Here is a 26,678-nt window from a genome sequence, read left to right on the forward strand (position 1 = left end):
CCAGCACTCGGGAGGCAGAGCCAGGCGGATCTCTGTGAGTTCGAGGCCAGCCTGGGCTACCAAGTGAGTCCCAGGAAAGGCGCAAAGCTACACACAGAGAAACCCTGTCTCGAGAAACCAAAAAAAAAAAAAAAAATATGCATGTATGAAAGGATTATTAACTCTATGTCAGCATCCTGTACAGCAAATAGTGTGTTGGAGTTCTTGGTTCTCACCTGGTGACAGGCTTTTTTTTTTTTTTTTTTTTTTTTTTAACAGTTTCATCGTGTAGCCCAGGCTGTCCTGGAACTCACTATGCAGCCAGGCTGGCCTCAAACTCACAGAGATCTGCCTGCCTCTGCTGCCTAAGGGCTGGTGTTAATGCTCTGGGATGAAGGATTCTCCCCCCGCCATCCCGAAAATCTCCTGTCTATCTTACCTCAGGATGGTCACAATTCTCTTCTGACTTCATAGTCCAAACTTCTTTTCCATTCTAAGTTTCTCTCCTATAATAAAGTCCTCGGAAACTTTATATAAGGGGGGAAGAAAAGCCAAGGGAGAAAATGCAGAGAAATTTCCTGTCCAAGTGGGATGTGAGAGGAAAGACAGAATACATAACCATAAGGGAAATACATAATCTAAGGGAAAGCATAACTCATATAATTCATAACTGGTTTTGAGACATTAAATAAAAGAGGTTGTAGAACCAGATTTCTCCTCAGACAATGGAAGGCATATTGAAAAGCCATTTAGTTAATAGAGTGTAGTCTTAAAATACAGCAGAATGTTTGTACTGGCACATTGCTTTTCTCTTTTGAAAGTCATTACACACCATTATCTTTTACTATTCACAGCAATCCTGTGAAAAGTGCCCCAGGTCCTCTCAGTCCACAGCACAGACGCTGGGACCCACCAGCTCAGGCCACCACTGGACTTCCGTGGGATCCTTGCAAGATTAGAGCAGCGTCAAGCAGCTCAGCTGATTCCAGCTTCTGGGATCCTGTGGTCAAGAGCAGAGTGTGACTGTTGCTCCGTTTGCTCACAGGCTGCAAGGGAGTGCCAGGCTCTTTGGGGTAGGAAATATGGCAAGGTGGTCAAAGGCACAACCTGTTAAGGGGCTTCAGAGCAATTTGGGTTGGGCTCCCCAAACCTTCTCTCATTGAGCATGACCTTTGGACAACGTTTTGAGCCTCAGCTTTCACAGGAATCGCATATCAGATATCTTGCATATCAGATATTTACATTACGATTCATAACAATAGCAAAATTAGTTATGAGGTAGCAACAACAATAATTTTCGCGGTTGGGGGTCACCACAACATGAGGAACTGTATTTAACAGGTTGCAGCATTAGGAAGGTTGCAAACCACTGACGTATACTTTCCTTTATTCCATGGGCGCTTTACTGACAATTGAACAAATGACCGCTTGGGTCACAGAAAGCATTCGTGAACTGGCAGCTCCAAATAAATACCTAAGCCTTGGAACACTCAGGAAACTACCTGTGTAGGTTAGGGAATCTTTATGTGAAAAATGGGTGCAGCGTAGCCCGCAGTTTTCAAGTAGTAACCATTACTTTGCAAACAAAACTACCATCATTCCTCTTTCCCTATTCTTTATGGCGCTTGTTTCCACAGGGTTGACTTGGAGGAGAGGATCAGAAGCAGGGAAAAGCGAGAGGGATGGGAGAGTGAGGCAGGGCAACCTCGCTCTGCTTGTAAATAGCTCAGGTTCCAGTCGCACCCAGGACGACCGTCCGCGCCCAGGGCCCGGCCCGCGAGGGAAGCCTTCGCCCGAACCCCGCAGGCAGGCTCTGGGAATCTGGGAAAGGGCGCTGGGAAAGGGTGCCGGGAAGCAGGGGGCGGGGCCCTGGGGGCGGGCCTATGGGGAATCGGGGGGCGGGGCCCGTGGCTCGAGGGCGGGGCCAGGGGCGGGGTCCAACAGAGTTTCTCCGCTGCGCGCGCCACGTCTCCCTCTGCGAGCGTGTGGAGGAACCGGCCGGGGAGGGAACCAGTCGCGTGGGGCGGGAACTAGCTCCTCTCGCGAGAGTTGGCGACGGCCGCGGCGGCGGCGGCGGCGGCGGCGTGTCCGTGAGAGCGGCGTGGGGGCGGGGAGGAGAGGCGGCGGCGACGGCGGCGGCGGCGGCGGCGGCGGCGTCCGAGCTACGCCACACGGGGCCGGGGCGCCGGGAGCCGGAGCGCAGCGCGGGGTCGTGGCGGCGGCGGCGGCGGTGAGGGGAGCGCGGCGGAGGCGGCGGAACCATGGCGGGCCAGCAGTTCCAGTACGATGACAGCGGGAACACCTTCTTCTACTTCCTCACCTCCTTCGTGGGGCTCATTGTGATCCCCGCCACCTACTACCTCTGGCCGCGAGACCAGAATGCGGGTGAGTCCCGTCGGCGCCCCGCTCCGCTCCCGGCTGGCCGGCCGGCCGGCCGCGCCGTCCTGCCCGCAGGCGCTGCCCCTGCGTCCCGGTGACGCCGCCGGCGCGGCCCGGCCCGGCCTGAGGGCCCGCCGGCCGCGGGGGCCCGAGCTCGCTCGGCGGCGATTTCCGGGGCCGATCGCCTGCGTGGTCCGCGGGAGTTGGGCTCGGACCCGCTCGGCATTGTTCTGGAAGTCCCTGGTCCGCTGCCTCTTTGTCTTGCCCGCCTCTGCCGTGTCGGGTGTTTTTTTCTGGAGCGAGCGGGATGGGCCGGGGAGGATGGGGATGGGGATGGGGATGGGGGGCGGGAGGAGAGTTGCCGACGGGGAGCCGGGGCGTGCAGGCACGACTCCGGGACCTCCGCTCCCGTCCCCCTCCTTCCCTCTCTCCCATCCCGGTGTCTCTGCTGCAGCTGTTGGTACAGATGTTTGGGGGGCACCCCTGAGCTGGGTGGCGTGTTTGGGACTTCCAAGTGAGCTCACCAGCCGCCCACCCTGTCACTTCCTCCCTTTTGCTTTTTTCATTTGTTCGCTCACATCGTGGGGGCTGGAAGCGCTGCCGTTATTCCTTTTATAAAAGCGAAAATAGGTTTCTCTCCGTTGCCTTTGCTTTCCTCTGTGGAGTTTCCTGTTTACGACGGACGGGAAAGTTCGCGAGGATGAAGGTTCATTGATCGGAGGGGGTAGTTAGTTGTGGGGTCGCTGGCCCATTTGCTTTTCGTTCTTCAGGCTTTTCACATTAAACACGGTGTCAGAGCGCAACCCAGAATAGTTTCACGGAATGTTAGGTGTATTGTAGTGCTGGATTCTGTCTTTACTAAGACATATGGCGCGAGGTAGTCTTAAAGCTGATGGCACTAAGTGCAAGCGCCTAATGGGTTATTTCTGGTGGTGTTAACCATAATTAATAGGTTTGGGGTCTAACAGCAGCGCTGAGGGAAGGCTTTCTGTGTCTAAAGTTGCTTTTAGGTTGGGTGTGGTGATGATCAAGGTTGTCTAGGTTGTGTGCTGCACCTTGGGAAAAATTGTTACCAGTGAAGTTCAGAACTTGTTACACTTTGATGAGAGAATTTCCAGTGTCCTATAAAATTATTTAGTTATGCAATAGAACTAAAGTAAATTTAGGATAAAGAGCAAGCAAGGATTGTATCTTTTTACATTTGACAGTAAGTTTGAGTATCCATTACAAGTAACAGTTTACCCTGGTTTCTCATTCAGGGCTGGTTTATGAAATTGCGTTTCAACTCTTGTGTTCTGTGTTTCTAAGTGCATTTAGATAGTGTGGGTGTTTGGATAGTGGTGTGCATACTTTTAAAGGTGTCCTAATACAGAAATGTTTTTTCTTGACTTGCACACCTAAACTTAACACCTTAAGTTCTTTTTAAGTTAAAGGGATCCATGCCCAGTGTGGTGGCTCACAAATACTATCCCAGGCTTTTGAGAGTTCAAGGCCACTGGCACCGGCTACATAGTGAGTTCAAAGCCAGCCTGGCAACATGCGACCTTGCCTCAAAAATAAGCCAGCAAAATGGCCCAACAGGTAAAGGCCCTTGCCTCAAAGCCTGGCAACTTGATTCAGGCCCCTGGAACCAAAGGGTCAAAGGGGAAAACTGACTTGGAGACTAGTCCTCTGACCTCCACAGGAGGGCTGTAGGCACCTGTAGGCACCACACTGTGTGACTAAAACAATAAGAAACAAGAACAGCGGTGGGAGGTCTACTTTTCAGTATTGTAGTTTATGTGCATTTAGCACCTACCTGTCTGGTTGGTTGTGTAGAAGACAAATGGGCGTTGGGACAGTAGGTAGATTGGTTGAATATTATCAGGAGCTGCTTTGATTTCAGAAACTCTGCTTCATGGAAATTAAGACTATGTGTTTTTGAAAATTGAAAGTGAATTTTTAATGGTAATTTTGGGCTACAAAATTTGTTTGATAACAAATCATGCAAGATGTACTTGTGCCTTTTCCTTCGGGGAGGGTCTTTGGAGAAGTGCTAGTAGTGTAGTGGAAGGGATTAATTGTGACTGGATAAATCTCGACCTCCCAATATTAGTTCTCAAAGTCTTCTTTAAATTGTAGAGGAACTCGGTGTGGTGGTAGATGCCTTTAATCTCAGTACTTGGGAGGCACAGGCAGGCAGAACTCTGAGAGTTAGAGGCCAGCTAGGGTTACACACTGAAGGACTTTGTCTCAAATGTAACCAAAACAATGGGGTGAGGTAAGAACTATCATCATTGTCCTCAGTTCACTGATGAGACCCTGGAGGCTGGGTAAGTTTTCTGTATGGCAGAGACTACATTAGAACACTGTTAGCTTCAAAGTCCTTTGTTTCCATGTTGTTAGATTAAAAGGATACAGGAACTCTGCTGTATTTTGTTTCTACTTTCCATCTGGCTCTCTGCTTCAGGTTTGCCTTAGTAAATACACACCTGTTGATGTATTTGGTCTTGCCCCAAACTCATGGTGGAAGTGAAGGATGTTTCAGTGCTGTTGTAATCATTAAGAGACTTGTGGTCATCATTGCTTTTCCCTGGATTTACTGTTACTTATGTTATTTCTTTAGAACTACAGTGATAGTAAAAGGATGCTTTCATGATTAGGACCCCCTCCTCCAGTTCACTTGCAAGGTCTTGACTATCAGAAGTCTTGAGTTACAGGTTCATCCAAAGCCCCTGAAAAAGAAAGTTTTTCAAACATGTTCATAGCAAAATAAGTTGCTCATTTGTTGTTGTGTGGCTGCTTTTATAGCTTTTGCATGATCATCTCATTTAGAAAATAGTCTTATTTTCCTTTTGGAATATTAATTTCCTTGGCTATTAGTAATGTGTGCATGTGTTTTTAAATTATATTTTCATTTATTTTGTGTATATGTTTGTAGGCAGAGGAAAACTTCTGGGAGTCAGTTTTCTTCTACCCTGTGGGTTCTGAGATTGAACTAAGAGTGTCAGGGATGGCTGCAATCACCTTTCCCTCCTGAAGCCATCTCATCTTCCCTCCATGTTAATTTTGTTGTTGTTGTTGTTGTTGTTTTTTTCCTCTGTGTAACCCTGGAACTCCCTCTGTACACCAGGCTGGCCTCAACTCTCAGAGCCTGCCTCTGCCTCGAGCGCTGGGATTAAAGGCGTGTGCCATCATTGCCTGGCTCTATGTAAATTTTTTAAAAATTTAAAGTATGCATGTGGGGCTTTCAGTCTGAAAGTTCACAGTTGTTTCTGCTTGGCTTTCTTGGAATTCTTGAGCTCTTGAGTACACTGTAGAATGTAGTGCCATTTCACAGACTTTGAAATTTAGGGTTTGGGAAAACAGAAATAGCTTAGTCTTTGCCATATTTGATATGCCAATTGACTTACTCTCTAAACATTATTAGTGGAATCTTTTTGCCCTGAGTTTAGTCTTTTGTGTTGGACCAAGTATACTTTTTAGTAGTGAAAGTCTTCTTGGCTCTATGAAAATTGGTGAAATAAAATGGATCTGTATGAAAAAGTAACGACATGGATGGTTTAGATTTCCTTGTAACAGTGGTTCTCAACAGAGGCTACAAGTAAAATTACTCAGGGAGCTTACACACACAGGTGTCTCTAGAGACTCTCATCTAATCAATCTAGAGTGAGTGATACATGTTGATATTTTATAACAAAAGGTCTAAATTGTAGGTAAATTGGAGAGGACTGCTTAGAGAACCTTCTTGGGATGGCTTTTGTTGGAGTTTATTTTGGGTGGTAGTTTTGGTATGTACTTTTTGCTACAAAACAACCCCTCCCAAACAAACCAAACCAACTAAACAAACAAACAGAACAGAAACACAGAAATTAGAACCAGAGAGTTGGCACAGTGGGTAAGAGCACTTTCCCTATAAACCCGACCACCTGAGTTGGATCCTGGACCCCACTGGGAGAACCAAGACTAGAAACTTGTTCTTTAACCCCTCGCAGACACTGGCATGCATACACACCACCACCACCATTAAAAAAAAAGTGTCCTAGCCTTTGTGATTTAGAATCTCTTTAAAACGGTGCTTAATAAAGTTCTGGAAGTCAAAAGTAAAAATTTTTGTCAAGACAACTCAAATTTTTTTTTTTTTATGTATGTGTATGCGTTTTTTTTGCCTACATGTCTGTGGGTATACCTGATAGCCTCGTGCCTGAGGAGGTCAGAAGGTGGTATCAGATTCCCTGGAAGTCAAGATCTAGAGTTCTGTATGCTTGTGAGCCACCATGGGGGTGCTGGGAACAGAACTCAGGTCCTCAGTGAGAGCAGCAAGTGCTCCCTTAACTTCTGAGCCATCCATCCTTCCATCCCCAAAGACAACTTTAAATGGAGTTTATAACCAGTTTATTGTAGTTTTCCATTAATAGATTCCAGAGTAGTTACTATTATGCCGTGATTGGAGTCTTTAGTATTTCATCCATTCTTAACATTCTGAAATAGTTGCAGTTACCTCAGCCACTTCCTATCTTCGTTTTTCCATAAATACTGCACTGTGACTTGGTGTGCACTGCCCTCTTTCTTCTTTCTGTTTTTATAATTAAACACATTTTTTTTTTGGCCTCCCAATTGCTGTGATCAAAGGTATGTGCCACCACCCATGCCCAGCCTATTTATTTATTTATTTTTTAAAAAGATTTATTTTGTTTTTTTTTTTGTTTTTTTTTTTTTTTGGTTTTTTGAGACAGGGTTTCTCTGTGTAGTTTTGCGCCTTTCCTGGAACTCGCTTTGTAGACCAGGCTGGCCTCGAACTCACAGAGATCCGCCTGGCTCTGCCTCCCGAGTGCTGGGATTGTTATTTTTTAAATTGTGTGTATGTGTTGTGAGGGGAGGGTAGTATGTATATGTGAGTGTGGTTTCCTGTGGAGTCCAGAAGATTTCAGATCGGCCTAGAGCAGGAGTTACCAGGTAGTGGTGATGGGAACCAAACAAGTCCTCTGGAAGAGTGCACGTACTCCTAACTGCTGTGCCGTCTTTCCAACCCCAGTGTTCGTTACAGAGTTTTTGATTCCTTGACCTTTTTCAAAACTGCCTGAGTTTGAAATCTGGCTTGGCAGATTCTTGTGCTTTTAGTAGTCAGGTGGTGTGTTTTAGCATGGTCATCTGTAACATAGAGACAGAGAAGTCTCTGTATAGGATTAGAGTGGAGCGTCACCGGGGCTTTCTGTCAAGTGTTTAGAACAGTGGTACTATTAGCACACTGTTTTAATTTGCTACTTAAGTCCTCAGCTCTCTTTTTTACTGTTTGAAGAGAGTAGTGAAGTGTTTTAAAAATTAATTTTATTTGCTTGTATTCTCTCATAGTGTGTAAGTCAGTCACCTCTTATTTGAGGGATATGAGTAAGTGTCCACCTTTGTCATTTAGCACTATAGTAGGAAAGTCCTACTATAAAAAGTTTTTAACGTCTAGCCTAGTCTTTATTTTAGTGAACTCTGAACTCCAAGCTTCGTTTCCTAGGAGTGGAAATAATAACTTGCCATAAGGAATCAAGAAGTGATATGAGGCTGACTTGTGGTCAGCCTGCTTTTGGGAGGCTGAGGCAAGAGGATTGTAAATTGCAGGTTATTCTGGGCTACTTAAGTGAGACCTTATCTCAGAACCAGAAAACTGCAAGAACCAGGCCTCCTAAGAATGGGTTTTAGAAGAAAAAAAAGGTACATGTAAGTATACCTATAAAATTAAAATAGAAATTCCTTCATTTGGCAAATAAAGTTTTCAGTTTTTCTAGATGATAGATCAGATTTTTTCTAGTATCTTTTTTTTTTTTTTCTGAAGCTGCAAATAACCAGTGCAGAAAAGCACAAAGGGGGCCAGAGGTGGCTCTGCTAAGGCAGCCTGTCAAGCCTGATTGCTTGGATTCCATATTTGGAACCCACATGGTAGAAAGAGAACTGACTCCTGCAAGTTATCCATTGAACTCCACATATGCACTGTGGTGTACACACACACTCACACATGCAATAAAAATTTTAAAAGGGGTGGTTATTGCAGAGGATCCCAATTCAGTTCCCAGCACCCATAAACCACACATAACTAGCCCCAGAGGATCCAACACTCCTGGCCTCAATGTATACGTGCATGAATGAAAAAAATGAATGAATGAGGATGTGGCGCACATCAATATGGTGGAGGAGAAGGTCTATTGTAGATATAGGGGAGAGCATAGTCAGAGGCATCTGCAAGGGTCCACACTGAACCTGGTTGCGGGTAGGAGGGGCTAGAAAGGAAGAGAGGAGGGGGTTAAGAGAGGAAGCTTGGACCAAGTGGCTAAGAGACCACCATAGCCAAAATGTCTGGGCTATATAGGAATCAGAGAAGCTGGGGGAAGGACAGCCCAGCGCGGGGGTGGAGAGTTTAGGGTAGGGGCAGGTGTGCCAGCCAGGATAGCTCTGAACAGGTACTGGTGATGCTGAGAGAGGCTGGTGAACATCATCTGATTTGCTATGTTAATAGACACCTCCCCTAGCCATTTGGTTGAGTTTGAGACCCAGCACTGCATGTATCCCCCCCCAATAATAAACAGACCTTTAAAAACTAAAAAGCACGAAGGAATGAATAGAAGTTGATTTTTTTCCTCTTACACATGATTTTATTTAAACTGTGAACCCTCCCACTGAACATTATTCTTGCTATGCCCCATACATTTTGGTATATCGTTTTATTTTCATTCATCTTTAAGGTTTGGTGAGTTCTCTGATGTGTTGAGTTCATGTTTCCAGTTCTATAAATTTTACTTCTGTTGTAGTTTTACTTGTCACTGATTTTTAATGTCATCCCATATAGTCAGAGGAAAGATAATTTGATAATTTGTGGCCTAACTTATGGCCATTCCATAAAATATTCTGTCCTTGGAGAAGGGATGTTTCTGCTGTTGGGGTAGTCCCTGGGAGAGCTGGTTGGTAGTTGGTTTTTTTTTTTTTTTTAAATTTATTTATTTATGTATTATGTATTATGTATTGTTCTGCCTTCCTGTATCCCTGTAAGCCAGAAGAGGGCACCAGATCTCATTACAGATGGTTGTGAGCCACCATGTGGTTGCCAGGAATTGAACTCAGGACCTCTGGGAGAGCAGCTAGTGCTCTTAACCGCTGAGCCATCTCCCTCCCGGTAGTTGGTTTTTACATTGGGTCCTCTTTGTATTTAGCAGTAGTCTGTTCCAGAAACACCTGAAGAGTGACCTGCTCCAGGGACTTAGAGTAGTGCCTAAGGCCCAAATCGACAAGTTCATCACAGTTTTAATTTGAAGTCATCTTCAGAAGTTGTAAGCCTTGAAGACAGTTACGTGAGACAGATTCTGCCAGTGTAGTTGTTGTCTGGGTGTGGAAGACATTCCTGGTGCTTCTCCTTTCTCCCTCTGTGAGAACAATCTTAGATCGTCTTAGTTGGGGCAGTCCTCATTTGCCCTCCAGGCCGAGGTACAGAACTGCAGCCTTTTACATCTCCGGTGTTTATTAGCTAAGGTGATGTATGCTTACTGCCCTTTGAATAGTACTTGGAAGAAATTTAAATAGTATCTGTATGAGAAAACTGAGACCTCAAGGAGGTATTCAGCTTGCCTCAAGCCATAGTCATTAGGTGTAAGATTGGATGTTGGACCCAAATTAGCAAAGCTTCTCTTTTAGCTGCTACTTTGTACTCCTTTCTGTAATGAAGTAATATTACACATTTTTATAATATCAAAAAAGCAACTGGAAAGTGCTGAAGGAGAACAGGAGTAGTTCTGTTAGGGGGCTTGGGCAAGTGTTTCATGCAGAGAAGGCGATTTAAGAGGGTTCTTAAAAAGAAGAAAGGCATTCTGAAGGTAGGGAAAAGCTGCAAAAGCATGTAGTGTTCTGTAAGTAAATGGCAGATTCGAAATGGGATTGGCACTTTGGACCAGTTGGCCATTTTGAGTTATTCTTTGTCCTGTTATTAACCTAGAAAACAGTAGACAATGATACCTGGCTGGTTTGGGTTTTTTAAACGTAGTAGAGGATGGCTTAGGAGTTGGGGGAAACTAGATGGAACTGAGAGTCTATTTTAGCTTATTTCATTGAGATGAGAATTTACAAGTGTGACTAGATTAAGAAGAATTCTGAGATAGCTTGGACTGTTTATTTCTTATATATTTATTTCCCCTTTCATTGATTTCTGGTCCCTTGGAAGTTATTTGATGATCAGCCTAGTTACAGTTTGGGAAGTGAGTGTAGTGAAAAGGATTGGGACAATCATTTAAAAAAAATGTTTGTGGGCATTTTACTTGTGTGTCATGGTTATGTTTGGTGCTTCCAGAGCCAGAAGAGGTCATTGGATCCCCTGGAGCTAGAACTACAAATTGTTGTAACCAGGTCCTCAGACAGCAGCAAATGCTCTTACCTGCTGAGCCATCTCTCCAGCTTCCCAGTACCCCTTTTTAAAATGGCAAGTTTGGTTACTTGTTTTGTGACTGTTTGATTTTTTAATTAGAAAAAAAAACTGGTTGATATTAGTTTTGTGTTCAAAGCAATTGTGAGCTGCCATGGGTGGTTGCTGGGACTGGAACCCAGGTCCTTGATAAGAAGAACAGGTGTTCCTAACTGCAAGGCCATCTCTTCAGCCCCTCAAAGCAATGTATTTTATGAATGTATATACTTAATTTAGGGCATGTAACCTTTTTAAGACTTTAGATCTTGAAGGGATATTAGAGATAGAAGAAACGTGATTGTTTAGGGAAAAAATTCTGTGTATTTTATTTTGACAAGAAGGGCTTAGGTACCAGACATGTAGTCTATCTGCACAGAGGAAACTACCTGGGAACTTGGCAGAATGAATTAGGGTACACCCAGGTTTTATAGATGTGACAGACATTTGTTTAGTAAGATGTAAAATTGCTTTTATTTAAAGGTTAGATTGCATACACACTTGATCTTGGGAGAACCTGAAAAGTTAAAGATTAGGTTAATTTTCTCCAATTAAAATTTGTTAAGATTATGTGTGTATGTGTGGGTTTATGCGTGTATATGAAGGGATCTTAGGAAGCAAGGTGAGGGTGTTTCCTTGGAGCTGCAGTTACAGGTGGTTTTGCACTGCCCAACACAAATGCTCATAACTACTGAGCCCTCCAGGGGCTCTCCCTTTTACCTTTCTCTTTATTTTTGAGACAGTTTTATTATGTATCCTCGGCTGGCCTGGGACTCAAGAGACCCACCAATCTCTGCCACCTGAGTGCTGGGATTAAAGACATGCACCACCAACCAAGCAAGACTTTTTTTCCGGATACTTGTTCCCTAAGTCATACCTTTTGTTCACTCACAAAGTTGTTACACACACAGACACACACCTACATGAGAGAGAGAGAGAGAGAGAGAGAGAGAGAGAGAGAGAGAGAGAGAGAGAGAGAGAGAGAGAACACGAACGAGAACTCTGAGTTCTCATCTCCATGCCCAGCCTTGAGATGTCACGTTAAAATTTTCCTGGGTTTAGTTGGGTGGTGGTGGTGGAGGAGATCTCATTGGTTCAAAACAGAAACACATGGCTTGATGGTGGTGGTACAGGCCTTTAATCCCAGCACTCAGGAGGCAGAAACAGACAGATCTCTGAGCTTGAGGCCAGCCTGGTGAGTTCCTGGACAGTCAGGGCTACACAGAAAAACCCTGTCTCAAGCAAACAGAAAACAAACAAAACAACACCACAATTTCCTGGATCTAATGAGATGGCTCCCTAAGCTCTATGATCTGAATTTGATTTCTCAACCCATATGCTAGAAGGTGAGAACTGAATTTTGCAGGTTGTCCTTCTACTTCACATGCTTGTTCATGTACCACTCCCTTCCATAAATAAAAATGTAAACAAAACAACCCCCCCCCCCCCAGAAGACCAAAAACCATTTCCCATCATTACCAGACTCTTTTATCAGTGAGAAATGTTGTACCATCCATTCCAAGGCCACATTGTTTATTTGAAAGTTCTTGTTCATACTCTTGAAAAAAAAATATTCCTTACTGTTTGGAATTGTGTTTTTGTCATGGATGAAGAAATTTTCTCATACAGATTCCAAATCTTTCCAACTTTTGATTTTTTTCTCAAAAATCTAGTTTTCTCAACAATCTAGTAGTTGTTGATTTCTCATTGGATGACATTAGTAGGTACAAAAAGCAATTAAGTGGTGAGTGCAATATATAGTCTTGTTTGGGTAACTTGCATGGGCTGTGGGAGGATTAGAATTAGATGCTTGAATTGTTAGATCCAGAGCACTGTGCAGAGTGTAAGTGAAAACAAGTGCTGTGAGAGTTAGCTGGGTAAAGTATTGGCATCTAGTTGGTCATAGTGGCAAGCTAACGGTTAAGAAAGTTTTAAATATTTAAATTTGCGTTTCAGATTTATTGTTGTGAATATGTGTATTGCCTGCATGTATGTATATGCACTATGTGTGTGCCTGGTACCCAGGGAGGTCAGAAGAGAGCACTGGATCTCTTGGAACTAGAAGCAGATGTTGAGCTGCTGTGTGGGTGTTGGGAATCAAACCTGGGTCTGCTGGAAAAGCAGCCAGTGTGCCAACTGCCAACCCAGCTCTCCCGCCCCCAGAGAAGGTTTGGAAAGTAGGTGGATTTTTTTGGGCAGGGTTTCACTATGCATGCCAGGCTGGTCTTGAATTTGGGCAATCCTTCTGCCTCAGCATTAAGAATGCTAGGATTGGGGCTGGAGAGATGATCCAGTGGTTCATTGGCTGCTCTTCCGAAGGACCCAGGTTTGATTCCCAGCACCCATATGACAGCTCACAATCATCTGTAACTCTAGTTCCAGGGGATCTGATACTCTCTTCTAGCCTCTGCAGACATGAGGATGCACATGGTACACAGACATACACACAGGCTTAACAAATAATAAAAAAGTAATATGAGCAAAAGTATAGAAGTGGGGCAGCATGGGATGTGTTCAAAGGGCACATCAGATCAGTTGGAACCAGGGTTCATAAAGTGAAGAAATGTGAGAAAATATAACTGAAGTTATGGAGCCCCCTTGTATGTCTAGCTGAAGAGTTTGTAAGTCACTTTTGCAGCTGCACTACGTGCCAGTCAGTAGAATCTAAGGATTTAAGAAGCAGACAGGGAATAATGTGGTCCAGACCGTGGCGCCAGTAGGAATGTAAAGGACATGCTGCCTGAAGTACAACCTTTCTTAATTTGAAATTCTTGCTGTGGTAAAATACATATGATGAAAACTTGTGTATAATTCAGACTGTCATTCTACTTTCCCCCCCCTTTTTTTCCCTTCTCCCTGTTCTTTTGTTAGTCTTGTTCCCCCCACCCCTCCAGGATCACACAATCCTAGGTATTTTTTGTGTCTGACTTACTTCGTTGAAGCTTTCAAGTTTCCTGTATGTTCTAACATTATCAAAACTCAGTTGTTTTTATGGCAGAATAATATTCCACCAGAATATTCCACATTTTCCATCTGTTGAAGAGCACATAAAACTCTTAGATTACTGTGAATAGTGTTGGAGTAAGCACTGGTGTGTGTCGGGGTGTTTGGATTCTTTTTTGTTTGTTTGTTTTGTTTTTGTTTTTCAGAGTTGAGGACCGAACCCAGGGCCTTGTGCTTGCTAGGCAAGCGCTCTACCACTGAGCTAAATCCCCAACCCTGGTGTTTGGATTCTTATCATCTCTTCTGAGAATATTTTTTTAGGCATGGAATTGTTGGGTCACATCCTAATCCTGTGTTTCTTTTGGAGGAACTGCCAGATTATTTTCCACACTGGCTGTATTGTTTTACAAATTCTTTCTAGCAGTTCTTACATATTCTGTCTAATGCTTGCTTTTTCTTTTTTCTTTTTTTGTAATTGAAGTTATCTTAATGGACTTGAAGTGATGTAATTTTGATTGGTATTTCCCTAATTCTCTTTTTTTGTTGTTGTTTTTTGAGACAGGGTTTCTCTGTGTAGCCCTGGCTGTTCTGGAACTTACTCTGTAGACCAGGCTGGCCCCGAACTCAGAGATCTGCCTGTCTGGGATTAAAGGTGTGTCCCACCACAGCCTGGCTACTGAGATTTTTTTTTTTGGTGTTGGGGGGGGCATATACTCTCTGGTCATTTGTATGTCTTTGAAGAAATGTCTGTTCAGGTCCTGTGCCCATCTTTTTTTTTTTTTTCTTGTTCATTTGTAAGAATTATTTATATATTCTGGATACCACTCTCTTGTTAGATAAATAATTTGCAAGTCTTTTGTCCATTATGTTTACTTTCTTTCTTGTAATGCCCTTTAATGAACCCAAAACCAAAATGTTTTAATTTTGTTGAAGTCCAATTTCCTTTTGTTTGTTTATATTATTGGGAACATACCTAGGATTATATTGCCAATTTCAAGGTTATACAAATTTAATCATTTTTTTCCCTAAGAAATTTAATGTTTTTAACTCTTTAAACTTTTGAATGTTTGGAACTAATTTTTGATTCAAAGTCAGATGAAAAATGAATTCCAGGCTTTTCTTTCACCACTCACCTGCATTGTGTCTCTGGAGTTCCCTGTAGCCCTGAATCTGAACATGACCCTGTGCCGTGTAGACTGCCTGAAACACCTCAGTTCATAGTCACTCTTGTAAATGCTCTGTTCTTAACTGTACATACAAGTGTTGTTCTTTATAGGTGGATAATGATTTCATAATGGAAAACAAAGAGTATTTCTTACTGTCATTCCTCAGAATGTTAAATACAAAATTAGTATATCTTTGGATTGCATTGTTAAAATGTTTTTTTAAAGATTTATTTATTTTTATATTATATACATGAGTGCTTATCTGCATATGTGTGTATGCATGTATGTTTGGTGCATGTGGAAGCCAGAAGAGCATCAGATCCTCTGGAACTGGGGATCTGGAGTTCTGGGTGTTTGTGAACTACCATGTGGGTATTGGAAAGAAACTGAATCTAGGTTCTCTGGAAAACTAGCAAGTGCTCTTTTCTGCTAAGCCATCTCTCCAGCTTAGAATATTTGATTTAAAATTCATTTTATTTTTATTTATTTATATAAGTGTGTGTGTGCCTCTACAGAGGCCACAAGAGGGTGTCTGATCCCCTGGAGCTGGAGTTAGATGTAGTTGTGAGCAGCCTGATCTGGGTACGAGGAATTGAACTCAGGTCTGCTGGAAGAGCAGGCAGGACTCTTAACCATGGAGCATCTTTTCTGTTCCTGGAATGTTTGAATTTTCAAATCGCTGAGTTTAAAAACTCAAGTTGACTTGAGTTTCATTTGAAAAAAAATAATCATTACATTTTGGTTTGGAATTAGAACAGAATTTCCAATAATTTCTGAAATGTCCTTTAATATACTTATATATTTTGTAGTATGTGTTTATGCAAAGTGTAGTTATCACCTTGATATTATAACAATTTAGGATTTCAAGTATCTTTGAGAATGCTATATGTCCTGTAGTGCTAAATATTCAGCCAAGACTAAAAATAAGCAAATCCATCTCATTAGTATGCAGATTGCTTTCTTTTTAAAGAAATGGTAAAAATAATATGTATACCAAGACTTATTTCCACTTTTATGATTTATCAATAAATGTTTGGCTGGGGTAGGTACCAGTGTAATACTGGGTGTATTTTATACACATCCACCCAGTGTTGTGTGAACATTTCTCTGAAAAGGGGTCAGGGGTTGATGAGACCTTGCCTCAGGGCCTTGTGAATCGTTTTCTTTTCCAGTTGGAGACTCTCCTCCCTTCCTTCCAGGGCACTGTTGGCTTTGCCCGCAGTGCTGTCCTGGGGGTGGGGGGGTGGGGGGGCACACTACCTCGCCTCTGTCCCCATTCTCCCTGCTCAGAGGTCATCTTCACATCAGCTCCCTCCGGCATCTTCCCCTGCTCTATATTGACTTGTTGGCTGTTGTTATTCTTTCTCTCTTTCTTTCCTTTTTTTTTTTTTGAGACATGGTTTCTCTGTTTAGTCCTGGCTGTCCCGGACTTACTCTGCTTCCAGAATGCTGGGATTAAAGGTGTACACCACCACTGCCCAGCTAATGTTACTTCTTTACTCCACTAGACTGTATAGTGGGAGGGTTTTGGGTCTTATGTATCCCAGGAAAACTCTCAACTCTTCTAAGTAGTGGAGGATGTGTTTGAACTTTTTATCCTGCCTCTACCTTCCACTGATCTTCTTGTATAGTTCCTAGAAATGCCGTTACAGACATGTACCATTGTGCCTGGTTTATACAGTATGGAACTTAGGGCCTCATACATGCTGATCAAACATTCTACCAACTGAGCTACACATCTGGACTAAGAGTGTTTTTGTTCTTGTCTTGGTTGCATCCCCAGTGTCCAGAAAGGTCTTGGTACATAGTAGATGTTCTTTCTAAGCATTATTGTATAAAAGAGTTTATAATTTTCTGCACATATTCATATAATACTTAATATACTCCAGGTAGATGTAAAGAGGAAAGGTATTTATTAATGGGTAAGATAGATTTTTCAGCCTTCAACAGCCTTGAGTAGAGGAGTCAAAATTGGCTTTAATACTGACTGCTTAAGAGTAGTGGTTTCTGCCAGTCTGTGGTGGTACATGCCTTTAATCCCAGCACTTGGGAGGCAGAGACAGGTAGATCTCAGTGATGCTAGCCTAGCCAAAATAGAAGTTCCAGGGCAGCCAGGGCTAAATGGTGAGACCCTATCTCCAAATAAACAAATTAATAAAATAAAATGAAAATAATGGTTGTTCCAGGGCTGCAGAGATGGATCTGCAGTTAAGTGCACTTGGTGCTTTTGCAAGTTGGATTCCTAACACCTTATCCAGTAGCTCACAACCACTTGTATCCAGCTCCCAAGGGATCCTATGCCCTCTCCTGGCTTCATGGGAGAAGGCTCATGCACTCATGTACATACCTACACACAAACACACTTATTAAAAATAGTCTTTTAAAAAATGGTGGTTCATGCATGGTAGTGGACTTTTAATATGAGGATTCATGGTTCTACCAACTACAAATGGAAAATATAAAAATTGTGTCTGACCTGAACACAAATGTATTTTCTTGTTATTATTCCTTTATTGTTTTTTATATAGTATAACAATTTTTTCCCAGTTTTTTTTTTTTTGGTGTGTGTGTGTGTGTGTGTGTGTGTGTGTGTGTGTGTGTGTGTGTGTGTCTCGGTCTCGTGTAGCCTAGGCTAAGTATTTTGGAGGCTGAAAGTCAAACAGCATCGGACTGACTGATAAGAGCTCCATGGTAGATGTCTTGAGTGTGTAATGGGAGAAGGATCCATCTTGGAACTAGAAGCCAGAGTGACACTGGTACCATCTCCTCCTAGAGTGTCAGGGTCTCCTAGAAGGCTCTGCTTCTTAGATTCCATGTCACTTCCAGGATTGCTGCCCTGGAGATCAAGCTTCTGATTCTCTGCCAAATTGAATTTGTTATCTGGCCTTCCTTCAGTCTTCAGCATAAACATTTTTTGCTGTTTTATTTCTAGTATATTTTTGGGGGGGATAAACCTTGTTTCACTTGGCTTTATTAGAGATTGCATCTAATCAGTTGTTTTTAATTATTTTTTGTTCCTAAATTTTATTTATGAATTCATACAAAACATTCCAGACCAGTGTGTCTTGATTAATCTGGAAGTAACACAGCTAATAGTTCTCTTTGTTACTGGCAACAATGAGCAACCAGTTTCAGAGACTGCTCTTCTTCAAAAACACATTTTTTTTTTTTTTTTTTTTTTAAAGACAGAGTTTCTCTGTGTAGCCCTGGCTGTCCTGGAACTGGCTTTGTAGAGCAGTCTGGCCTAGAATTCACAGCTCTGCCTGCCTGTGCCTCCTGAGCACTGGGATTAAAGGTGTGTGCCACCATGCCTGGCCTTCAAATATATTTGGTGCAATATTTCATATACCTTTTTGGAGAAAGGCACCTCAGAAGTGACAGCGAACTTGCTCTTCCTCTGTTCGATGGTCACAAACCCTCCAAGATTCCCAGCCTTCCTGTTCTCCTTCATGCTTTCCTAGTTAAAATTGGCAGCATCCGTGATTCTATCTTGTCCAGGGGGTATTCAGTCAAGGGTGCACTTCAAAACCTTTTTTTTTGCCCCCCTCTTCACCACAAACTTTTTCACAGGTGCCATTGTGGCAGAGGAAGCAGAAAGAATGCTTTTATTCTTCAATATTTTGATTTCTTCATATTAATTTTCCACTTTGGAGGTACAATCAGGGTCAGTATAGGAGAATTCATGAAAAGAGGGGTACAGTCTGTTTAGTTCTTTGAGAATTATCTGAACAATCTAGGTATACCTTCATTAGAGGGAGGCAGTGTAATAAAAGGGTTAAATTTTCAGACGTGAATCTACACTTTTACAGAAGTTCCATCTCTATTTCATAATAGTTATTTGATGTTCTTTAGGAAAGAGCTGTAACTTGGGGCAAGTTATTTAGTTTCCCTGAGCCTCAGTATTTTTTTTTTAAATAATAGTTACAACAGTATATATCTATGTACTTAATGTTATGTGTACTTCATTGAAAGATCTAACTGAACTAATTCATGTACTTAACAAATACTAAGTACCTATCATCTACCATGCTGGTAACAGAATATAGGGGTGAGCAATATAGACATGATCCTTGTAATGATGGTTACTTCCTGGGAGTTTGGGGAATGAGTAATTGGCATACTACATGGGAACCATCAAAATGCCACATAATAATAAGTGCTGTGTTAGTTCACATAGGCCTTCCTGAGAATATTCCCAACAGTTCTGAGTTGAATGACAAAAGGAACCTAGTCATTTAATGGTCTATGTTGGCTAGAGAAAGGCCTATTTTAGGCTGAGGGAACAATGCGTATGTAAGCTTTTGAGACAGAAAAGTGTTTGGCATGTTGTAAGAACAAAGGAGATTAAAGTGACAGAGATCTGGCCCATGAGGAAAACAGTCTGGGCTGAAGAGTCAGAGCTGGTCTCCTACTCAGGTGTGTCTCTAAGAAGTTTGGATTTATTTCATTGTAGGAGTAATGGGGAGCTACTGAAGAGTTTCAGGCCGTGAAGTGATGGAAGATCTGATTTGCTATTTTTATTAAACAAGATTAGAAAATGCTTATTTTTATGTGTTGTGTGTGGGTGCCTTTGGAGGCTAGAAGAGGGCTTTGGATCCCCTAGAGCTGGCGTTCTAGGTGGTTGTGAACTCTTAGACACAAGTGCTGGGAAACTTAGGTCGTCCTCTTGGGAGAGCAGTAAGTACTTTTAACCACTGACCCATCTGTCCAGCCCTGGTTTTCCCTCCCTCCCTCCCTCCCTCCCTCCCTCCCTCCCTCCCTCTCTCTTTCTTTCTTTCTTTTTTTTTTTTCTGTTGAGTTTTTTGAGACAGGATTTTTCTGTGTAGCTTTGGCTGGCTGTCCCAGAACTAGCTCTGTAGACCAGGCTGGCCTGGAACTCGGAGATCCTCCTGCTTCTGCCAACCAAGTGTTGGGATTGAAGGTGTGTGACACCACTGCCCAGCTTCTATTTCTTTTTTTTTTTGGGGGGGGTTGTTTCGAGACAGAGTTTCTCTGTGTAGCTTTGCACCTTTCCTGGAACTTGCTTTGGAGACCAGGCTGGCCTCGAACTCACAGAGATCCGCCTGCCTCTGCCTCCCGGGTGCTGAGATTAAAGGCGTGCGCCACCACTGCCCAGCCGGCTTCTGTTTCTTTTTTTTTTTTTTTTTTTTTTTTTTTTTTTTTTTTTTTTTTTTTTTTGGTTTTTCGAGACAGGGTTTCTCTGTGTAGCTTTGCGCCTTTCCTGGATCTTGCGCTGTAGACCAGGCTGGCCTCGAACTCACAGAGATCCGCCTGCCTCTGCCTCCCGAGTGCTGGGATTAAAGGCGTGCGCCGAGTTTTGGTCAGCTTGGTTGCCCTTTCATGGTAGTCATATTTTCTTAAAATGTTTACTTTATAAATTTAGTTGTCTATAAAACCACATACTATAAAGTATATTACATTAAAATACAGTTTTATTCCCATACATTTCAAGAAGCAATGTTTTTTGGTTTTGTTTTCAGATTTATTTCCTGTTTTGCTTACATGCATGCATATGCACATTATGCATGTCTGGTGCTAATGGAGACCAGAAGAGAGTGCTGGATCTTCTGGCACTGGAGTTATGGTTGGCTGTGAGCCACTATGTGGGTGCTGGGCATTGAACCTAGGTCTTCTGCAAGAGCAGCAAGTGCTCTTAAACTGCTGAGCCATCTCTCTGACCCCTCAAAGAACTAATTTTCAAGTTCCCTGTGTATTCAACGTTACTGTCAGCAAAGGTTGTTGTTTGGTTGGTTTTTTATTTTTTTTATTTTTTTTGGTTTTTCGAGACAGGGTTTCTCTGTGTAGCTTTGCGCCTTTCCTGGGACTCACTTGGTAGCCCAGGCTGGCCTCGAACTCACAGAGATCCGCCGGCCTCTGCCTCCCGAGTGCTGGGATTAAAGGCGTGCGCCACCACCGCCCGGCGGTTTTTTATTTTTTTAATTTGTGTTATGTGTATGGGTGTTTTGCTGGCATGTATGTCTGTGCACTATATGCATGCCTGGTACAGGCAGTGACCAGAAGAGACCATCGGATTCTTTGGAACTGGTGTTACAGCTAGGTGCTCGCTGCCATATGGGTGCTAGGAATTGAACTGGGTCTTGTAGAAGAGCAGCCGGTGCTGCCCCCAGTCGAGGGGCCATCTCTCCAGCCCTGGTCTTTTTTGTTTTGTTTTGAAATCAGGATCTTTCTATATTATCTAGGTTGACCTCCAACTCCTAGATTTACAGGATCATTGTGTCTCAATCTCCTGGTTAGTTAGGGGTCTAAGCAATTGCCCCAGTGTGTGATTCATCAGAGCTATTTTGAGTCACCTAACTGTTTTTTTTTAGAATATATAGCCAGGCTTGTTGGCATATTACTGTAATCAGGAATTTGAGGCCAGTTTGGGCTACCCGAGACCCTCTCTCATATAGAAAACTATTTCATTTGTATTAAGGATATAGTACTTTTGGATTTGAATGTGATACTGGAAAATTTCCTTCGAATAGTAAATATAACATTGTAGTACATTAAGTATATGTTTTTGATCCTTATACTGTAACTACACATTGTATTTTTAAAAAGATTTATTTTTACTTATTTGTGTGTTAGGTGCACATGTGTATGGGTGCCCGTAGGAAAAGGTGCTACATCTCCAGGAGCTGGAATGATAGGTCGTTGTGAGCACTGGGAACTGATCTCAGGTCCTCTGTTAGAGCTCAGCAAGTGCTCTTAACTGATGAGTCATCTCTCTAGCCCCAGTCGTGGTATTTTAAAAGTTTTTTTTACAGAATTTGCTTACAGTGCCAACCAATACTTAGCGTTGAGGATATACCCTTAGAGATAATTATGTAATGTTTGTTATTGATTTGCCTTTAGGTGACATGAAAAAAATGGCAGACAAACTAACTAGGGTTATTCTGGGCTTTCTTCAGGCCTTTTGTTGTTACTGTTTGCTTATTGAATGTTTTAAAATAAGATTCTCTTTTTATCTGAAGGATACTTTTAGAGGATTGGAAAGAGATGATTGTTATTTCTTAAACCTTTGTTGGCTTTAAACCCAGTCTTTCCTGTCCTCAATTTTCAAGCCATATCATTCATCTTTAATTTGATGAACCCTTTATGAGAAGGAGGGAATGAAATTGTAGGCAATTTTATCTCCCAGGTGGCGTTTAACAATGTCTGGAGGGGTTGGGGATTTAGCACAGTGGTAGAGCGCTTGCTAAGGCCCTGGGTTCAGTCCTCAGCTCCGGGGGGTGGGGTGGGGGGATACAATGTCTGGAGTAGTCATCCTAGTCTTCTTTGGCCTTCTCCTCCTCCTCCTCTTCTTTTTTCACCTTTTTTTGTTTGTTTGTTTGAGACAGGGTTTCTCTGTGTAGTTTTGGTGCCTTTCCTGGAACTCACGCTGTAGACTAGGCCGGCCTCGAACTCACAGAGATCTACCTGGCTGGGATTAAAGGCATGTGCCACCACCACCTGGCTCACCTCCTTTTTATTTTATGTGTTTGGTGCTTTGCCTGTATGTATGTCAATGCACCATTTGCATGCAATACCTGCGGATGCCAAATGGGGATATCTGTTCTCCTGGAACTGGAGTTACTGATGGTTGTAAGCCATCCTGTGCTTGCTGGGAACTGGACACCCTCTGCAAGAGCAGTAAGTGCTCTCAGCCACTAGCTGTCTCTCCAGCCCTATTGGGAGTAGTCTCTCCAGCTCCACAGGGAGTGTCTAATTGTTTTCCACCAAGCAGTGCTGTAGCACCTAGCTGTTAATACTATTATAATGATAAACCATAGTATACAGGCTAGCAATTGAAAACAAAGAATTGACTTCAAGATACCAGTGGTGCTGAGGTTAAAACACACACACACACACACACACACACACACACACACACACACACACACACACAACAACAACAACAACAAAACCCCACTCTGTAGTACTTGTTTTAGTACCATAAAAAGAAAATAAAGTTAAAGTAGATAAGTATATTGCATAAATACATGCTGATGTCCAGTCAGTTACTAGCTTTAGGAAGACAGGCTAGTTTTAGTCTGTTTGAACCCCTTGATTTGTATTGGTGTGCATTTCTTTTGTCAGAGCTTCTTGGGGATTGGGAACCTTTCTGGTGGTGGGATAGTCTCACACTGCTCTTATGAGTTGTGCTCTGTTGATCAGTTATCTCCTGTGTTACCTTATCCATTGTCAGCATTTACATAGGTGGATTAACCCCAGTCTGCATTCCTATTTAGATTAATCTGATTATGTACTTGGTGGTGGGGATGGTGAGCTACTATTAGTGACATTTTTGTCTCTTTCACATACAAATGATTCTAAACGAGCCAGGACAAAAGACAAACCTCCAAGTTAAGAATGTAATAGAGAAAAATCAAAATTAAAAAAAGATGTAAAGAATCTTTAGTTTCTGTTATTCTATTCTGTGATTAGGATGACTAAATTGTTTATTTTATTTTGTTTTATGTGTGTGTGTGATGTAGAGCTGTGATTCTCAGTTTTCCACTTCTGTATTATTTCATTCTTTCTCTTTTCAAACATCTTAAAAAACAAACCACTATTGTAGAAAAACTTGCTTGTCTGTTGTATTGGTTACTTTTCTGTTGCTGTGATAAAACACCGTGATCAAGGTAGTTTATAAAAGGAAGGTTTTGTTTGACTTACGGTTCCAGGGCATCAGAATCTGTTTGGGGTGGGGGGAAACATGGCAACAAGCAGCAGGCTAATGCAGGAGGCTGAAGGCTTATATCTTGAACCCCAAGTAGGAAACAGAGAGAGTGAACTCAAAATGGAATGATTTAAATTCTCAAAGCCTGTCTCCAGTGACACATCTCCTCCAAACAAGGCCACATCTCCCAAGCCTCCCCAAACAGTACCTTCACTTGGGGACCAAGTATCAAAACATCTGAGCCTATGGGGACATTCTCATTCAAACTACCAGGCCTATTTTTTTTTTTAATTGATTTAAAAAGCTGTAGACAGTGAACAGGTATTGCCTAAGTGAGGTGATACAGTGTCAGTGAGTTGCAGAGAGACCTCAGGTAACTAGATAACTGATATTCTTAAACTTCTTGGAATGCTGAATATAATCTTTAATTCTTACTACTATTTTCTGGACACCTTATTAAGATTTAGGAAATTTGCCGGGCAGTGGTGGCGCCTGCCTTTAATCCCAGCACTGAGGAGGCAGAGCCAGGCGAATCTCTGAGTTCAAGGCCAGGCTGGGCTACAGAGCGAGATCCAGGACAGGCACTGAAACTACATGGAGAAACCCTGTCTCAAAACAACAACAACAACAAAAAAGATTTAGGAAATGCTTCAGGAATTACTTTTAGAAAAAAGTAGCCCATCTTTTTTCTTTTAAATAGCTTGTAATGCAATAAAGTGCTTGCATCATTTTTTAAGGTAAGTAATTTGCAGACAAGTGTATTCTAAAATTTATTTCTTGGTTGTTTTTGAGGTCTTTAAACTATCAATATGTACTGATATACATACTTATTTTAACTGAAAAATGAAATCAGATCTTTTTGAAAGTTTTATGTAGATGATGGTTTTTTTGCCAGTTAGGTTATAACAGTATTTATTTTTCCTTTTTTTTTTTTTTTTGGTTTTCTGAGACGGTTTCTCTGTGTAGTTTCAGGCCTGGCTCTGCTTCCCGAGTGCTGGGATTAAATGCGTCTACCACCACCACCACCCGGCTCCTATATATTTTTAATTTTAGAAACTTTATTATAAAAAAACTCAAACAAAAACATCACCCACCAAAAATTTATACAACATAGTGAACTTCTGTAGTTGAAAATAGGTGTTTGGAATATGGGGCTTTACATTAAATTTTACACTTTCAGTATCAAAATATATTTTATGTACTTTTCTGACACAAAAACAGAAAGTCAGAACAGAATTAGAACTAGAAAAACAATTAGCTTTTTATCTTCTTTCATAACTTGTATCTATAAGTAGAAAACTTGCTTCCTTTTCTGTAAATGGATACTTTCTTTAAATACCATGTCTTAGGGTCTAGTGGGATGGTTCAGAGGTTAAGAGCCCTTACTTCTCTTCCAGAGGGCTTGGTCTCAGTTCTCAGCATCCACATAATGGCTCAGAACCACCTGTAATTTCAGTTCCAGGGGATCCAGTGCCTTCTTCTGGTCTCTGTCAGCTCCTATATGCATGTGATGCACATATAGACAAACAGGAGGCATGTACACACGTACATTAAAACAAAACCAAAATTATGTCATAAGTTAATGGTATTACTAATTAGTCTGTGAAACTGGTCATTCTAAATAGAAGTTGGTAAATGAACTGATTTCAGAGTGTATCATTAAACTGTACAATGAATGGTTTGGAAAGAGGTCTCAGCAGTTAGAGGAGCACTGTTCTTGCAGAGAACCCAGGTTTGATTCCCAGCCCCTTCATGACAGCTCAGAACCATCCATGACTCCAGGGAATCTGATGCCTTTTTCTGACCTCTACAGGTACCAGGCACACACATAGTACATAGACACACATAAAAGCCAAGTTCTCATATACATAAAATAAATCTTTAAAAAATGTTTTAAAAAAAAAACTTTAAAAAGGATAGGTTTCTTTGACTTAAAGTCACCATACCAATTTGGAATGTGTTCTATGAATATTTAATTTTGCTGCAAATTTAAACATCATTATGATAATATGCAACTGTCTCTTATAACACTTATTGACTTAAATATTCTTTCAAAAGATATTATTTTTAGGGTTGGAGAGCATGGCTTATAAGGTGTAGGTACATATTTTGCAAGGCTGCAGACCATGTGCATGTTCTTTTAGCCAGGACATTAGGAGAATTTTTTTTTTCCTTTGATTAGATCAAGCTGCCTGGTTCATAGACTTAGGCATCATTATTACAAAGGGTTTCTCAGTTTTATGCTTGAAATGGGAGTCTGATGAAGCTTAATTTAATGAAAAGCAGATTAAAATTTTACAGTAGTATTTTTTTAATTCATAATTTAACCATGAAAATCAGGAAATTTGACATTACTGTCTTATTGTCAGACCCCATTCAGGTTTTGTCACTTATCTCAGTGATGTCCTTTGTAGAAAAAAATTCAAGTTCAGAACTGTGCATCACATTTAGTTGACATGTTTCTTTAGTCTTCCTTTTAGTCTAGAATAGTTCTTTATGTTCCCCTGACTTTAGGCTAATTATTTAATAGAATGAACTCTAATTTGGGTTGTCTGGTGCTTTTTCATGATTAGATTCATATTTTAGATCTGATGAGTCTGTTCTCATTGCGTTTTGTCAGCTGGTGTACACTTGAGTTTGCTCTTTTCCTGGCATTATTCACTGGTCACTTCACTTAAAGTGTTGTCTGTCAGGTTTTCTGTAGTAATTTTTTGTTGCTGTTGTAACAGACCATCACATACAGTGCCTTAAAACAGCACAGATTTATTTTTGTGCAGTTTTGGATGATAGAAGTACAAATGGGTTTAACTAGGAAGTAATGATGTTGCTAGGACTTGTTCCTCTGGAGACCTTGAAGTAAAATTCACTGACCTTTTCCAGCTTCTAGAGACAGTCTAAGTTCCTTGGCTTGTGGCCCCTTACTCATCTTCAAAAGAGCATCAGTCTGACCTTTGGTTTCACTGTTTTGTCACTTCCTGTCTTAGCTCTCTTATCTACCTCTGAGAGGCACTACTTGATTATATTGGTCCTACTAGGGTAACCTCCCCATGTCAAGATCCTTAATTCACTTATGTAAAAGTTTGTTTGCCATTTAAGATAGTTCCTTGCATGAGGATGTTGCCATCCTGGGAGGCTTGCT

At 41.9% G+C, this 26,678-nt stretch overlaps 1 protein-coding gene and 1 pseudogene across 2 annotated transcripts in view; one reads left to right on the plus strand and one right to left on the minus strand.

Annotated features, from left to right (window-relative positions):
• Positions 1-2,162: 2,162 nt before the first annotated feature.
• The window catches only part of Sec63 (SEC63 homolog, protein translocation regulator), a 79,917-nt gene continuing 55,401 nt past the window's right edge, over positions 2,163-26,678 (plus strand). Inside the window, exon 1 of one of the 2 annotated variants that reach the window (XM_052751541.1) lies at positions 2,163-2,364. In XM_052751541.1, coding sequence (XP_052607501.1) covers positions 2,241-2,364 — 124 coding nt within the window. In that variant the 5' untranslated portion in view covers positions 2,163-2,240. The remainder of the gene's footprint in view (positions 2,365-26,678) is intronic. The other variant, XM_052751540.1, reaches the window with a different exon arrangement.
• On the minus strand, positions 17,892-18,451 carry LOC128118723 (60S ribosomal protein L22-like; annotated as a pseudogene).

The sequence above is a fragment of the Peromyscus californicus genome, unplaced genomic scaffold (genome assembly GCF_007827085.1).
Source record: "Peromyscus californicus insignis strain IS unplaced genomic scaffold, ASM782708v3 Scaffold_22__1_contigs__length_63687245, whole genome shotgun sequence".
NCBI classification, from domain to species: domain Eukaryota; kingdom Metazoa; phylum Chordata; class Mammalia; order Rodentia; family Cricetidae; genus Peromyscus; species Peromyscus californicus.